Source organism: Dendropsophus ebraccatus, chromosome 12, assembly GCF_027789765.1.
Source record: "Dendropsophus ebraccatus isolate aDenEbr1 chromosome 12, aDenEbr1.pat, whole genome shotgun sequence".
Classification (NCBI taxonomy): domain Eukaryota; kingdom Metazoa; phylum Chordata; class Amphibia; order Anura; family Hylidae; genus Dendropsophus; species Dendropsophus ebraccatus.
This window is the reverse complement of record NC_091465.1, coordinates 61,218,098-61,235,657: the sequence shown is the minus strand read 5'-3', so window position 1 is coordinate 61,235,657 and position 17,560 is coordinate 61,218,098. Positions and strand designations below refer to the sequence as shown.

At 41.9% G+C, this 17,560-nt stretch overlaps 1 protein-coding gene across 8 annotated transcripts in view; it reads right to left on the bottom strand.

Annotated features, from left to right (window-relative positions):
- CNOT3 (CCR4-NOT transcription complex subunit 3) overlaps positions 1–17,560 on the bottom strand; it is a 58,317-nt gene that overhangs the window by 8,367 nt on the left and 32,390 nt on the right. For 5 of the 8 annotated variants that reach the window (XM_069948579.1, XM_069948583.1, XM_069948582.1 and 2 more), the window contains 9 exons: positions 14,474–14,548; positions 14,176–14,265; positions 12,353–12,481; positions 10,874–10,969; positions 10,394–10,616; positions 8,084–8,217; positions 7,929–7,988; positions 2,821–3,151; positions 244–349 (listed from right to left, as the gene is read on the bottom strand). In XM_069948579.1, coding sequence (XP_069804680.1) covers positions 244–349; positions 2,821–3,151; positions 7,929–7,988; positions 8,084–8,217; positions 10,394–10,616; positions 10,874–10,969; positions 12,353–12,481; positions 14,176–14,265; positions 14,474–14,548 — 1,244 coding nt within the window. The remainder of the gene's footprint in view (positions 1–243; positions 350–2,820; positions 3,152–7,928; positions 7,989–8,083; positions 8,218–10,393; positions 10,617–10,873; positions 10,970–12,352; positions 12,482–14,175; positions 14,266–14,473; positions 14,549–17,560) is intronic. The other 3 variants (XM_069948587.1, XM_069948586.1, XM_069948585.1) reach the window with 3 other exon arrangements.

The following is a 17,560-nucleotide window of genomic DNA, read 5'->3' as shown; positions in this document are numbered from 1 at the left end:
AGATAACCAAGCACACTACATGTAAGTGCAACTAAGAAACAGGAGACATCATGGGGCAAGAAATGCTTAAAAACAACTCTAGGAGTTTATATAAGTATTCAGATTCTAATTAAATTCCAGGTGATTCCCTGAAGCCTCCCAGGAACAGAATACTTCAATGGTTCCTCATCAGACATTGATTCCCCACAGACTAGGACTCTCATGCACATACAGCAGTTGTGTTGCAGTGTTTCTGGTACTCACGCAGTGCTGGTTGGTGGGTTGTGAATCACAGACTGGTTGGATTGTGATTGACTGCTATTACTAAGTGCAGTATCAGCTGAATTTTCTGCTACTACAGAGCTATAACCTGGAGAAAAAGAAACAAAGAGGAATCTTTGTAAGTGGCAGGATCCCATCCTCCTGTACACGTGCAGGTTACATTTTTTCTCATTCAGTGAGGCCAGCCGAGTGCTGAACCACAAACAGAATGACAATTACAAGACAACTCTGCTTATCAAGACAACTAGTGCAACCTGTGACTGCTGGGTGTGTCCACCGATCACATGTCAGAGCCAGGTAATACAAGCACATAGATCACTGCACAGTTCTAGGGGAACCTCACAGTTACTTTGCAGTATTTGTAAAGCAAAACTGGAAACAGAGAAAAAGTACAATGAAAACCTATGCTAATCTTTCATGATACTAACTCACTTTTGGTTTTGGCTAACAAATAAGGACTCAAAACACCCTGTATGATTTTAAGAGCTTGTTAAGGTTACGTTCACACACAATTGTTTTTGAAATAACATCCATTATCTGCTGATAAATGACGGCCGTCCACTAAAACCATCTGTCATTATGTGTGTGTGTGAACACAGCCTAAATGTGTATGCAAACCTGTGTTTTTAGCCACATAATTTGTACATATTTTTCACATGTTAAAATTAAAAGTAGGCAAAACTTTGGGTGTGTGTTGTTTTTTTTTGTTTAATAGAATTTTTGGACTCCATTTTGTGGCATTTTCAAGCGTTCACACTACCGAATCAGCGCAGAAAACTTCCTGCAGATTTCGCCACTGGCCCCCGCTTGAATCTTCACCCATGCCATAGACTCCATTCTATGCTCAGGCAAATTCTGCCATCCTCCCAAAGACAGTAAGGCTGTATTCCCACGTTCAGTGCGGCACAGATATGTGCCATGCTGTAATGACAGCGCCGTGCGGCTGATTCATTACAGCGCGGCGCTTATCTGTACAGTTCCCCCGCTCCCAGCATCTTATCACAGATGCTCTCCGGGCGGGGGGAGATTCCGTTACAGGCATTCCTCACCCGTGTTCCGTGAGGAACACGGAACTGGGGATTACAGCCTTAGGGTAAATTCACATGGGCGGATCCACAGCGGATTTAACTCTGTGAATGCACAGCTAAATCGGCAGCGGATCAATCTCCTGTGAATTCCAATGCAATTACATACTCGCAGCGGGATTGTCATCCCGCTGCCAGTATGTAAGTGTCGGCCGCATTAACCCCCGCCGCCCGGGATGATACATTACCGGCACCACGATCCGGCGGCATCTGAGCCTCAGATGCCGCCGGATCGTGGTGCCGGTAATGTCGGTAATCATCCCAGGCAGCGGGGGTTAATGTGGCCGACACTTACATACTGGCAGCGTGCGAGTGTGTAATTGCATTGGAATTCACAGGGGATCGATGCGCTGCAGATTTACCTGCGAATTCGCAGCGGTAAATCCGCTGCGGATCCGCCCGTGTGAATTTACTCTTAGTACACCTGGCCTATTTCATATTTCTAAAGTAGTTATTTTGAGGATAAGCCATCAATTTTTTATTGACTCCTAATATTTTGGATCTGACGAACTGCACCTCGTCAATCGAGCAGTTTAGAAGGGCCATGGTGCTTGTGCGAGTGCAGTTGCCTCTGTAATGTGTACCAGGGCTCATACCTGCAATTCGTACTTTTAGTACAAAGAGCTCATTGGAGGAAGCTATCGGCCAAACACTCGTTCAGTAGTCAGCTATTTTGTGTGCTTGTCGCCGAATCCTGCCTTCTATCAGTTACAATGGGAGAGCGTGCTTTAAGGCACGCTTTAGTATTTTAAGATTCTTCTAACCTACTGTTAGTTTCCATTTAAAAAGGTCGTCATACTATTTTTTCCAAACATTAAAGAGTTTGCGAATTTTCCTCTTTAAAGGGGTACTCAGGACAACAGTAAAAAAAAACATGGGAGAGCAAGGGGCAGTGGGAACATAATAATGAAGTAATACTTACTTGTCTGTGCCCCGCAGCACCGCCAGCTCACTGCCACCCTCTGATCTCCTGAATCTCCCGGGTTCCTGTGTCATTAAGACACCAAAGGAACTACCAGTCAGTGACTGCAGAGGTGTCCTGCCTTAGTAACAGATTGGCTAAGCAGGCATGACTGACCGTAAAAAACAGGAGAACAACGAGTGGCTAAATGGTGATGATGTGCTGTGGGGGCACTAGGGCAGGCAAGTATCACCTCCCCTCTGCCCCCGATTTGTTTTTGTTTTTTGTTTTTTTTTTACCTGTGCCCAGAGTACCCCCTTTATGGGAGTATATACAGTAACAGCAAGTTAGATGCCACTTTATATTGCAAAAATACTATGGATTTTCCCTAATTACTTTAACTAGGGGAGAGAGTGTAATTGGACCTGTGGTAGGCAAGGACTATTATTATGATCATGTGAAAGTGCCCTAACACATAGAACATACATTCATAATCAAGGGGTCGCATCAAGCGAAACATCAGTATGTTAAATACTAGTGAGAGAAATAAAACAGAATGGCCTCTAGACTTACTTGTTGCTCCATTTTGCTTGCTTGTATTTTGCTGAGCACTGGGGGGCCTCGGCTGCGATGTATTTGTACTAGATGGAGGAGGAGCCACGGCCTGTGCATAAGGGGTGGGTGTACCAGATGTGTGTCCACTGGACGGGTTGTTTTTGCTGTTGGTGCTGCTGTTGCTGCTCGTACTGCTGCTGTTTGATACTGCTCCATTGCTGTTTGTACCCGGCCCATTCCCGAGAGATGACGTGCTGGAACTGCTTCCTATTTGGTAACTTGGCGTCACTGCAGGGGACTGCGGATGATGGTTGTTATGGATACTTTTAGAACCGTTCTTTGCTGGTGACTAAAAAAGGAAAAACCCTGCTACACTTTAAGGAAATATACATATAGGCTGTAATGCTAGGAGTAGGACAAAATTCCCTGCATGAACTGAAATGCAGTTCTGCAAAAGAAAAAAAACACAAAGAATATAGGCTTAGTGGCACAAAACACCTTACAACAGAGGATAGGATCCTGGAAGGAACTTTGATAATTATTAGTTTAAATGAACAGCAAACTGAATACAGCACACCGATTCCATGGATGAAAATCATTGCACCAAAATTCTGCCAGGAAACATGGCACTTGGGGGTTTTGCTGCAAATCATCCCATTGGTGACCTGTGAAACCAGTGGAGTCATGTAGGGGTTATAAAGGGTTATTCCTACAAGGAACATTTTTGACATATACACTGAATAAGCCATAAACATTTCATAGATGCAGTCCCCATCTCTGGGTCCTGCACCTATGTGGAGAACAAGGATCCTCTGACCCCTGCCTGGTTTGGCTGTAAAAGTCAAGGAGAAGAGCAAATGCAAAGGTTACTGTGTGGCTGTGCTTTTTTGTTTCTGTAAGGCCCTATTCACACGCCCATGGTCCTGTCCACAGTTGCAGCACAGAGCACAACTGATGCAAATCCATAGTGCAGTACAGACGTGTGAATAGGGCTTTAGCCTAAGGCTACATTCCCATATTCGGTAGTTTTTCATCATCATATATGATGTCTGCAATCCACAAAAACACTGTCCGTAGTGCATCCGTATTTTGGGGGATCAGGGGGAAAGGGATGGTTAAGTAAGTGAGAATGGTTTAAAATGATTACTCATCCAAATTTTTTTTTTTTTTTTTTTTACATATTTGCAGATGTTATGGATGTTTCATTCGTAAAAATTCCGGATCCCCAAAAATTAGACACTCCCATAGACTTCTATGGGGAAAAAGTGTCCAGCAATCAAAGTCTGTTCGAGATGGACCCTAAATGTGTGATTGCGGATCCTGTTTTGAAGAAGTCTACAGTACAGTGCATTATTATTATTATTATTGTAATGGTGTTGTGTTTTTTGGCTTTTTTTTTCATCCACAGAACGTACCATGCTGTACCATGTATGTTTTTTACTATTGTGTTTCCCATAGGAGTTGAAAAACACAAGCAAAACAAACAATAAAATAATTAGATAGAGACACCTAGGAACAGGCACAGCCACCTTTCCACTCTTCATCAAATGGATGTGGTGGACCTCCCGCATCTATTGCTAACCCTGTGGATATGCTTTAAAATGTCCAAGGTGGGAATACCCCTTTAATATAAAATGGACAAATTTCAATTTTGCAACAAAACTACAATGAAATGTTCAGTGGAAATTGGTATATAAGAAAAATGTGGATACGACTTGGGCTAGGTACACACTGTTTTTCTGCTGTCTGTTAACATGCATAAAACAAAAAAACAAACAAAAAAAAAACAACAACATAACACTGGTGCAAAAAGGGATGGTGTTGTATGCCATACTGCAGAATACATTTTCCATTGATTTACATTCTAAAAAAAAACAACACTGAAATGGATTCGTTTGTATGACGTAAACAAAAATGGGGTTGACCACATTTTTCTGTACGTTAAAGTCAAACGTACTGGAACGGAAACAATCAGTAAAACGCAGTGTGAATCTGGCCTTATTCTAAAGCTGGAATTGCACAAGCAGTTTTTTTTTTTTAAGAACAAAAATCGAAGTAGGCTAAAAATTTATGGGAAATGTAAAAAGGAATTTTCTTTCCCATTTCCATTAACCATGCTGAGGCATATGGCTGTGTGACAAAAGATCACAACAAATGACACTGAATAACGTTGCATTGTGAGCCACAAGTTACTGTGACAACAGCTGGCAGGAAATCTAAAGCTGCTGGATTTGTGTGTGACTTATCACTATGATTAAAGGCCATTTAAACATAAAGTCCCCATGTTGCACACATCTGAGGCAGGGTTCACACTACGTTTTTGCATTCCTTTTCTTTATCTATTTTTGCAAAAACAGACAGAAAAAACGGATGCATGTGTGTGCATCCGTTTTTCCATTGACTTCCATTATTTAAAAAAACAGATGGTTCTTTTTTAAACGGACACAAAAAGTGGTCGACCACATTTTTGTGACCACTAAAAAACAGATCAGGTTTTTTTTTGTTTTTTTTTTTTGTTTTTTTATAATGGAAGTCAATGAAAAAACAGATGCACACAGTTGCATCTGTTTTTTGCAAAAAGGAATTGCAAAAACGTAGTGTGAACCCAGCCTGAGACAGCCAGGTAGGAGCATCATGAATACTGTTCTGGAAATGCAGGATGTGTAATGTGTATTAAAGCATACCTTGTCACAATGGGCAGTTTCTAGATCAGCATTGAGATCCACTGCTAATCCAGAAGTTCAGGTCTCTATGGATATGGTGAGACACAATAAGACTGTAATGGGCAGAACCCCCATTTGATCCAATGGGGGTTGTGCGTGTTTATAGAGATACAAAGCGGAGTTACTTAATGGGTTCTTCAGCTCTGTATATACAAAAGAAGAGGATGGAGCTGAGGTGGGCAGGGCCAGTGCTGCTAACACGTGTAATGTACTGAAATGGCTCACTATTGTTATGGCCCAAGATAACTTTATGAAGAGGTGAGTAGAAGACTGGAAAGGGGGGCGGCTGTGGATAAAGTGTATCTGTATTTTGCAAAAGCGTTTGACACAGTTCCTCATGGGCATCTGATGGGTAAGTTAAAGTCTATCAGTTTGGAAAGTTTAATGTGTAACTGGATTGAAAACTGGCTTAATAATCGTACCCAGAGAGTGGTGGTCAATGATTCCTACTCCGAATGGTCCCGGTAATAAGTGGTGTACCCCAAGGGTCAGTTCTGGGCCCCGGTAATAAGTGGTGTACCCCAAGGGTCAGTTCTGGGCCCCCTTCTGTTTAACTGGTTTATTAATGATATTGAGCATGGAGTTAACAGCAATGTTTCTATCTTTACAGAGGACACCAAGCTCTGTAGTACAGTACAGTCTATGGAAGATGTGCAGACGTTACAGGCTGACTTAGACTCACTGAGTGTTTGGGCGTCCACTTGGCAAATGAGGTTCAATGTGGATAAATGTAAACTTATGCACCTGGGTACTAATAACCTGCATGCATCCAACGTCCTGGGGGGGGTTACTCTGGGACAGTCGCTGATAGAGAAGGATCTGAGTTTGTAGATAATAGACTACAGAACAGCACACAATGTCAGTCAGCTGCTCCTAAGGCCAGCAGGATATTGTCATGCATTAAAGGGGTAGTGCGGCGCTAAGCAATTATTCACAAAATAACACACATTACAAAGTTATACAACTTTGTAATGTATGTTATGTGAATGGTCCCCTTCCCCGTGTTTCCCCCCACCCACGCTAGACCCGGAAGTGTGGTGCATTATACTCACTGCATCTCGTGTCGAGCCCCATCCGCCATCTTGGGACAATGACATAGTCTTCGGGGAACCGGCTGAACCGCTCCATCCATCCCTCATGCTGGGCCCCTTCTGCCGAGTCATCAGCAGCTCAGCCGCGATTGGCTGAGCATAACTGTACATGAGGGAGGGATGGAGCAGTTTGGTCGGCCTCCCGAAGACTACGTCATTGTCCCAAGATGGTGGACTGGGGTCGACACGAGATGCGGTGAGTATAATGCACCACACTTCTGGGTCTAGCGTGGGTGGGGGGAAACACTGGGAAGGGGGCCATTCACATACATAACATACATTACACAGTTGTATAACTTTGTAATGTGTTATTTTGTGAATTGCTAACGCCGCACTACCCCTTTAAAACAGGTATGAACTCTTGGGACAGGGATGTAATATTACTGCTTTATAAAGCTTTGGTGCGGCCCCATGTGGAGTATGCTGTCCAGTTCTGGGACCCGATTCATAGAAAGAATGTCCTAGAGCTGGAGAGGGTACAAAGACGGGCAACTAAACTAATAAGGGGAATCGAGCATCTTAGTTATGAGGATAGATTACAAGTAGTAAATTTGTTTAGTCTAGAGAAGAGACATTTAAGGGGAGATATGATTAATTTAGTTAAATATATAAATGGCCCCTACAAGAAATATGGGGAAAATATGTTCCAGGTAAAACCCCCTCAAAGGACAAGGGGGCACTGCCTCTGACTGGCGATAAAAAAAAGTTCAATCTCCGGAGGGGACAAGCCTTCTTAACCATGAGAACAGTGAATCTGTGGAATAGTTTACCCCAGGATCTGATCACAGCAAAATAGGAGAGACAAGTTCTTAGGACAAAATAACAAATGCAGACGTATAGAACCTACCCATCATCCCTTCCCTGTATCCATCCCCTCCTTGGTTATCCTTGATGGACATGTGTCTTTTTTTAACCATATTAACTAGGTGAGATGATAACACGCATGTCCCCCACTGGATCAAATGGGGGTCCTGCCTATTACAGTCTCATTGCGCCTCTGTATCCATAGAGACCTTAACTTCCGGATTAGCAGTGGATCTCGACTCTGATCCAGAAGCAGCCCATGATGACAGGTACACTTTAAAGCAAATTCAAATTTGCTTCTAAATATGTGGGCCTTAAATGGATCACTGTATACTTTAGGAACGTTCATGCTTTTTGTCGCTAAAAGTGTTTGTAATTTTACAAAACTAAATGAAGGAAAACAAGGTAATGATTAAACCACCTCAGAAATAAATATCAATTCTAAAGAAAACAAAAAAAAAAGATGCAAGATAAAATGGCAAGCAGGAAATGGAACTGTCCAACTCACCTGACTTACTTCGCTGTCTGTAGATCTCCCTCGGATTTTCTTGTCATCTTCTGAGTTTTCCTGAAGATTCAAACAATAATACTGATTAAGTAAAGGAGCTATAATAAACTGCATAGTTTGGGATATGATCTGTATTTCATGGTAAAGGAACTTACTGTGGTGCAATTGGCAGGACTTGGTGGAATAGGAGAACTTGATGTGGTGGAGGTGGGAGTGCTGCTAGACTGGTTGAAGATCTCATCCTCCATGTGACTGTGGCTTGGTGGGGAAGTAGCTGCCAACGCCTGTGCTGGAAGGGGGGAAAAGCAAGCCACGTAAGAAATTTGCAAACAGATAATGCTTGGAAAAAAATGGAGCATTCTAGCCCAGATTTATCAATGATGTCTACTAGGTTTTGATAAATTTGGTGCATCTTTAAAGTTGTCTAACTTTTGAAGCCAACTCTGTTTGGGCTTACATTTGCACCAGCTTGTTTCTACTGCTAAAAAAGAAATCATCATAAATATGTCAAGCAATGACACTTTCATAAAACAAACCCACAGGTTAGAAGTAGACTTGTAAGAAATGATTAAGAAGAAACTGGGCAAGGCGACCATTCATAAACAAGAAAGAGGAGTTATGTTATGTTATGCTAATAGTCAAATCTGCCTGGAAACTCCAGCTTCCTTGCACACTGCAAATAATGTAATTAGAGTTTAAGGGTATGTTCATACTGAGCAATATAGGCGGAATTCTGCCATGGAATCCCGCTGGCCTCAGTGTCACACAATGGGGGAGATTTATCAAAGGGTGTAAAATTTAGACTGGTGCAAACTGGCCACAGCAACCAATCCCTGCTCAGCTTCCAGCTCTGGTGAAAGGAAAGAGGAGCTCTGATTGGTTGCTCGGGGAAGTTTGCCCCAATCCAAATTTTACACCCTTTGATAAATCTCCCCCAATGTCTTTATGGATGGGCAGCGCGCCTCCTGCTTCCGTTGCTCTCTGTTCGAAGAACTGACATGTCAATTCCTTGAGGGGAGGCGCACGAGTCATCTCATAGAGACACTGAGGCAGGCGGGATCCCACGGGGGAATTCTGCCTATATTACTCAGTGTGAACAGACCGTAAGGCTGGAAACACACAGGACGGCTTTTTCGAAAACTACCATTGCAGTTTGTGCCAATACAGTATCCCTGTACTGGAGTGTTTCCCCGTCGTGGAGTCAGAGCTAGTTTTGGCTGGAGTCAGAAAAAAAATGTACCAACTCCGACTCCAGCTTTAAAAAAAATCTTTAAAAAATTTAGAATTGAGTTTTGATAGGAATTTTATAAGTTTTGCTCATCAATATATTTTATGAGCACGTTCTAATAGGACACTGGCCCTATCAGATAGGGATGGTCGGGGAAAAGTAGTCAGCCACTATTTGGCAGTTTGTGTGTGTGTGTGTGTGTGGGGGGGGGGGGGGGGGGGAGAGATCTGTGCTGGTCTCTTCCTGGATGCTGGACAACTGTATATCAGCAGCAGTGTAATATGAAGATATCCTGTGTAATATAGAGGAGGAGAAGACATAAGTATTGTAGCAGTAACCTCTGTCCTCAGTTGGTGTTTCCTCTCTGGGAGAAGATTGTGTGTTTTTCTTCAGTGTTGTATGGCAGCAGCTTTGTGTGTGCTATGGCTGCAGCAGGCTGTGTGTGTGCATGTATGCATGCCTGTATGTATGTATGTATGTGTGGTATGGCTGCAGCAGGCTGTGTGTGTGTGTGTGTGTGTGTGTGTGTGTGTGTATATAGAAAACTGAGGATTGTCATAGGACCGACAAAAACCTGCAAAGTACTCCCTTCCAGGAAAATGGCGCAGATGTGCGAAAGCCACACCTTGCCACCTTCAGATGCCGCACACCTCACTGCCCATTTCTGGACCGCCCCCCGCACACACGGTCTGCAATTATTTTTTGTGAAAATCTAATTTATAATTTTATAAAAAAAAAAATTAAAATTCTGGGCGAATCAAATTAATTTGATTAAATCGCCCAGCCCTAATTCAAAGCAAATAGAAAATATAAAAGAGGGACTTCTGCTTCCTGCTGAATCCACTTCCCACTTCGGTTCACATACTGCCACATGTGAAGGCAGCTTTAAAATGTCACTGTCAGCAGTCTACTGTCGCTCTGTTACAAAAAAAAAAAAAAAAAAAGACGCACTGTAGGTCTATGGAGTGTGTCTCTTTTTCTTACACAGAGCGGGGAGCGGATGCGCTACAGTGCAGTCCTCTTCCTGCTCATTCTTCCAATCTGTACAGGTCTGAACACTCAGACAAGGACCGATCAAATCTTTTGACACGTCTGTAGGATATGTCAAAAGTTTTTAAAAATGACAGTGACACTTTAAGGTACAATAGACTGTTTTCTTATTTGCACATGGTTTGGGATGTGCACTATTAAATCTAGGCATGAAAACATGTAACCACAATCTTATCAAGTAACTTACGAATGTCTTCTAAATCAAGGTCATCATAGAGGAATTCATTCTCTTCAAAATCAGGATCTTGCGAAGAGTCCACATAGTATTCTACATCATCCTTTATCTTCCTGATTGCATCCACATTGATTGAGTCATTATCCAACATTCGCAGAATGGTTTCCAGCATTCGGATGTGGTACCTATGTTTTTCTATGTGCTTCTTCAGTCCCTCGATCCTGTCCTGCTTCTGCTAACACCAGACACAAAAGGTGCAGAAGGAAGAAAAAAACGCACACAAAAGACGTAAATACCCTTCTTCTAGTTTTTAGCTCATCTAGAAACCATTTATGATAGTGACTTTTACATAAGAATCATAGGAAATGGAAAGAGACATAATATGTTGCTGGTCATATGGGAAAACCTAAACAATGTATTATTCAGGTCACTGTCCCATCACATTTTCTCTGTTAACTGCAAAGCAGTATTTATTCCATGAAGTAAACTCACATCCTTGTCTCCTTTCTTTTTCCGTGTTTGTACCGACAAAGACTCCACCTCACTTTCGAACTGATCCACGCCCATGTTCAAGGTGTCTATTGTGTTCTACAAAAGACAGAAAACTCTACTTTAGACTTTGATTATCTTTCATACGCCAAGGTTAAATAACTATACCACCATATGGTGTGTAGTAATGTAGTAACATAATGTGAATTATCAGCAGCACTATTCCAGTGCGTAGTGAAAGTTATTTCCCCAACAATCTAGATCTTCCTCAGACCACCAAGCAGATCTGACTCATTGGCTCTACAAAATCTCTGAAGGTGTCCTATGTAAACTGGCACCAAGACACCGAGTAAATCCTTTAAAATGAATCTGTCGGATGCAAATCATTTTTTAAAATGCTGACACCGTTAGGTCAGCATTTTGTATATTCCACTACAATTTTGCAGTATGACTAGGGCATTATCCTGCAGAGAGAGGCCACTGCTAATGGAACACTGCTGCAATGAAGGGATGCACTTCATCTGTATGTTTAGGTAGGTGGCATGTGTCAAGCTAACACCCATATAAATGTCAAGATCAAAGAATTCCCAGCAGAACATTGCCCAGAGTGTCACTGGCTTGCCTACTTTCCCATACTGCATCCTGGTGCCACTTCTTTCCTAGGTAAACTCTGCACATGCCCCCATATAGTCAACTACTATGTATATGTGTGAGAAATGGCACAAACCTAATTCTGGTCACAGAGCAGCGTGCAATTTATTAGTTGCTAGAAGTTTGGGTTTTTCAGGTGGTAATGAGCACAACTCCAACTGGATATGAATGAGGGTCGTTGCACAGTATTGACCCGTTGTGCCCTTGAATACCTGAACTTCCAGTGGCAAATGGATTGCATGCTGCACCAGGTGCACTTTAACTATGTTTTAACTTAAAACAGGCTGTTAAATGAATGCGGTATAGGTCAGCATCCCATTTTTACAGGACAACCAATGGAAATTTTTTTACTTCAGATTGAGAATTTGCCCTTACATCATTACTGTTAATATGCTAAAATTGTAGTTTTAAAATCAATGAAAAGCTATTTTTATAAACAAATGGCAATAATTCATTTACACAGTAAAACAAAGGAAAAATACAGAAAAACAAACATAATTGCACTGTTGGCCCTAAAGGGACAATATGTTAAGAAAGAGGAACACTGGATAGACCATGACTGCATTGAACAGCATCTGGCCATCGTTCAAACCAACTGTTTGAAAAGATCACCAAATTTGCTTGTGAAGTGCCGACGTATCCATTCATGCATCAAATTACCTCCTTATGCTTCACACAAATGACTAAAGAATAGTTCAGATAAGGTGTGGGTCCAGCATACCTTTCCTCATGCACACACACATATGTAGCATGTGGAGCGCTTACACTTGTCACTCAGCGTTCTTATGGTTTCATATCACGCCGTTTAGGCACCATCCTGCGGAATCTTACCGTTAACCACTGTCCAACCTCTTCCTTCTCCTTCTGAGCTGGGTCAACCTTCTGAGCAAGACCAAGGCCTTCCTTAGAGTATGCTTTTGTTTTTGTTTCCCGTTCTACCACTTTGAACCTCTCCATTTGCTGTAAGCAAGAGGAAAGCTTACATCAGAGGTAAAATATAGTAATGGAAAATTTAACAGCTAGACTGTTTAGGCATTTTTTCTGGTTTATTAAAATCTTTATTCCTCCTAGGTTAGTCACCAAGAATGGGATAGAGGCATATCGGATATTAAAAGGGGTTGTGTGAATATTTTTGTCTATATCTAGTGCTGATGAAGGTTGCATAAAAAAACATTTAGAAACCAGCTAAGTACTTCATGTTCTCCATCCAGGCACATAGGAAGTGCTTGCTCCAGTCAGTGTTCGAGAAGGATCACATCACAGAGCAGTCACTTCATAGGTGTTGGGACAGAGAACAGAAAGTGTTCAGCAGCAAGGACCACCACTGTCATAATGGCAGCAGCATGCATATTCATGCCTTTGGCAGTGAGCAGTTTCTTAAAAGGGGTTATCCAGGATTAGAAAAACATGGCCAATGTCTTCCAAAAACAGGACCACACGTGTCCCCAGTCTATTGAAGTGAACAAAGCAGAGTTGTAACACAACACACAACCTGGGGACAGGTAAGATGCTATCTTTTGGGAAAACAGCTAAATCTGGATAACACCTTTCCTTTTTTTTTTTTTAAGCTTAGGCCTCATTCACATGTTCAGTAAAATTGTCAGTAATTGCGGAATCACTGTTTACCTTAGAGCATATTGATTTATATTTCGCTAGTCAGACGTTTTAATTTTGGTCTGTAATCCGTTTCATAACAAAAAAAAAAAAAGAAAAAAAAAGGACATGTCCTAGTGCGGATTGTCATTGTGGTACGGATCACCAATAGAAGTCTATGGGATCCGTGGCGTCCGCAAAAAACATTGATCAAATCTATGCAAACTAGTACTATTCACATTTTACGGAAACTGATACAGATGCAATTACGGATGCAAATATGGTTGATTTTCCACAGGAGGTTTTGCTGCCCAGAAAAAGCACTGAACCTGTGAATGAGGCCACAAAAACGTGGTTGACCATTTTTTCTGTATGTTAAAATTAAACATTCAAATACGGATACAGTGAAACAGATGCAAAAACGCAGTGTGAACCAAGCCTAATTTAGGGTTGTGGACTGAATACATCAGAATATCTATTCAAGCAAACATGAGCAAGAAAAGACATCTGCATAAATATTTTTCTTGCAGCAATACTTCAGAGCCAATGGACATAGCATTTCTAAGCTGTGCTATGCTGTGTAACAGCTGAATGTGGGTTGGGTGTGCCCAGTAAGTAAGACCACTACATCTGACTATGACAAGTATGGCACAAAAACTTTGCCAGAATAAATAGCAGATGGCAAATTTATTATTATGTTGTTAACTCTGCATTTCAAGGGTATATATTAAGTCCATTATGAGCCTTGTGGCACATTGAAGGTGGATAATTGCCACGAAAAAGGCAATTACCAGGGGTTAATGAGCCCCGGTGTCTTCGAATATAGATAAAAAAGTGAAATGGATATTTCACATGGTACAAAATCACTGGTCTCATCTCTGTCAAAAACTCTGGTTCCATTTAGTCCACTTTCAGCCTGACCGTGTTCCTGATGAACCAAACTTACACCTGCTGGTGACCGGCCTCACTTGAAGTATCGCCCTCCTAAAGTTTTAACCTTAGAGCTGCAAAAAATAAGAAATGGATGACGAAGTTTGATTTACAATACCACTGTTCTTTACCGTTTCTATTAGTTTTCGGTTTTCAATAAGCTGCCTCTTGTCTTTGATCTCATTGGATGCCACCCATGTCTTTATTTGGTCCCGCAATCTCTGCAATAGGGTTTAGAAAGGTTAGTAAAAACTTTCTTTCGGAAAAAGTACATTAACAGTATGTAACCAGTAATTCTAGAATTTTCCCCTTTACAAGGAACATGAAAGCCTTTATCTAAAGTTATCAGACTAGAAAGATTGGATTGTCAGTAACATCAGTGAAATCACAATATAGAAATGAGAAATCTACACATTAGACTCAACCAACCTGTAGCTTCTTAATCTCCTTCTTCAAGTCTGCTTCATATTTCTCTTTCTGATTGGCATTTGCTGCATTGTGCAGCTATATTGAAGGAAACAAAAATAAAGGGACACATTAGAAATTTTAATCCCTTAAGGATAAAGCCATTTTTTACATAATAGCCTGAGAGTTTTCTTGTAAGAACTTTACATTTTTGGCACCATTTTGGTTTTAATGTACATGACTACTCAGTGACAGCTGCCGTCCACAAGATTGTACAATGCATTGCTCTGGACTGCAGCTGGAGCTCAAAAAAATAAAAATCAATCTTGTAATACTACATAAGGTCAGTGTAGCCCGCCTTTTTTTAAATTATTATTTTAAACTAATTTTATTTAGGTTTGTACAAGGTATTAACAGTACAAGCAGTGAACAATCAAGTGGACCTCAATCCACATCAAGATATGTGTACAAACATTACAGATACATAACGTGCCAGTCTTCTTGTAAGAAAGTACCCTTTAAACAGTAAACATCAACAGTAACAGTCGTTATGCACTTCAAGGTAACGTTACATTAGCCAACCAAATCTCGTCTCCCTATAGATCTCATGTATCGATTGGGAGTATAGTTAGCGGAGAAGAGCACCACCAGCCCCACACCTTTTTAAATTTACCCACACATCCTCTATTCTTATATGTCACATATTCGTACGGTAACAGCTTTCGTGAGAGACAACCATTTTCGTACCATCCATCCACCTAATTGCAACAGCTTTACCTGCCATGAACAAGGGAACACCTAAAATATCCTCTGGTAATGGGACCACTTATCTTCATCTAATATACCAAATAAACAAACCTTGGGGTTCAGTGGCACTCCCCTCTCCCAGCACTCTCGGTAAGATATCCACTTCTCCTTTTCAAAAGATTTGTACTGACCCACACGCCCAAATCATATGTCAGAAATCTGAGTTCGCCATATGGCACCCTGTGACAATCAGTATTCGGATACTGCCCCATCTTACGTAACCAAATTTGCGTCAGGCAACTCTGATAGGTAATATACAATTGGATAATTTTATTATTAGCTGCAGGTAAGGCTGGGCGATTAATTAAATTAATTTGATTAATTCGCCCAGAATGTTAGAATCTATTTGATTTTTTGTGAAAATAGTAAATTTGATTTTCACAAAAAATCATTGCAGATGGGACGGTACAGTGGTGGGCGCCCGGGCAGTCCGGAGAGGGGTGGTGCAGGTCCAGCGGGGCAAGCAGCGTGGTACAGTGTTGGGCAGGCGGCCGAGCAGTCCGGAGAGGGGCTGGTGGGCGCTGTGGTGAGGTGCAGGGCGGGCGGGCAGTCTGGAGAGATGCGGCGTGGGCAGCCTCCAGCAACTGCTGACCTGCCCCTTATACACAGCGTCCCGCTCCCCTCCCGGCCACACACACAGGTCACCGGTCTCTGGAGGAGACAGCAGGGACTGCAGGGCGATAGTGTCCCTGTAGGTCCTGGAGCTGTACAGCGGGATCAGATCCCGCGGTACGGGTCCTTTTAGACGGAACGATTATCGTTCAAATTTGCACGATAACGATCGCATTTGAGCGATAATCGTTCCGTGTAAACACAGCGAACGATCAAGAGACGAGCGAGAAATAGTTCATTTTGATCTTTCAACATGTTCTCAAATCGTTGTTGATCGTTTGCAAAAAATTCGCAGATCGTTCAGTGTAAAAAGTCTTTCAACAATTTCACCTATGTGTGAGATAGGCTTAAGCGATCGCATAACGATTTTTCCGTACGATGTATCGTTCCGTCTAAATGCTGATCATTATAAAAAACACATTGTTCATTCAAAATCGTTAATCGTGCGATCGGGCGAATTATCGCTCCGTCTAAAAGGACCATACAGCTCCAGTAATCACCATATCCTGCAGTCCCTGCTGCCTCCTCCAGAGACCAGGAACCTCTGTGTGTAGCCAGAAGGGCAATCTGTGTGCCAGGATGAGAGGAGGAGGGCTATGTGCACTCCTGCCCCAGTCACCCCCAGCCCCCTCCTCTTTTATCCCCCGATCCCCCTTAGTCACCCCCAGCCACAGAGGGAGCACTGTTAAACTGGTAAGCAATACAGCTGTTGTCTCAAAAGTCATTAAAATAGTATCGGACACTTGAGAAAAAAAATTTATTTAGCAAAAAATTTTAAAAAAAAACAACAAAATAAATAAAAATAATAATAATCGAGAATAGTCCAAATAAAAAAAAAAAAAAAACAAGAACAAAAAAAAAAAAACTAAATCGAGATTTTATTTTTGGCCACATCGCCCAGCCCTAGCTGCAGGTGACACATACACATGGGAGGGTAGCATACTTTGCCATGTTTCATCTGTTATATCAGATATGTTTGCCTCTCATTTACTCCTTATTGGTACAGGTCCATCTAAGATGAGCCCGATGGGACCCTGGGACTTAAGAGAAGTCCAGTGAAAATTTTTATCAAAGTATTGTATTGCCCCGCAAAAGTTATACAAATTTCCAATGTACACTTATTATGGGAAATGCTTATAAAGGGCTTTTTTTCCCTGCACTTACTACTGCTTCACTTCCTGGATAAAATGGTGATGTGACGACCTGACTCCCAGAGTTGTGCGGGCTGTGGCTGCTGGAGAGGATGATGGCAGAGGGATGCTCAGTGTCCCTCCAGTACCCGGTGTCCCTCAGTGTCCCCCTGCCATCATCCTCTCCAGCAGCCACAGCCCGCACAGCTCTGGGAGTCAGGTCGTCACATCACCATTTTATCCAGGAGTGAAGCCTTGATGCAGTAGTAAGGGCAGGGGAAAAAAATCACTTTATAAGCATTTCCCATAACAACTGTATATTGGTGATTTGTATAACTTTTGGGGGGCAATACAATACTTTAATAAAAATTTTCACAGGCCTTCACCTTTAGTTACACCTATGAATTGGGATTTGGAAAAGGCCCTTCCTGTCCGAGGAAACGCAATACTAAAAGCATGTTTAGGTTGCATATATCTATATAATGCCTCCCTGGGAAGATCATGTTTACTGAAATGATCTGAAACCCCTGTCATCAGCCCCAGCCTTTAACTGTAGTTTTTA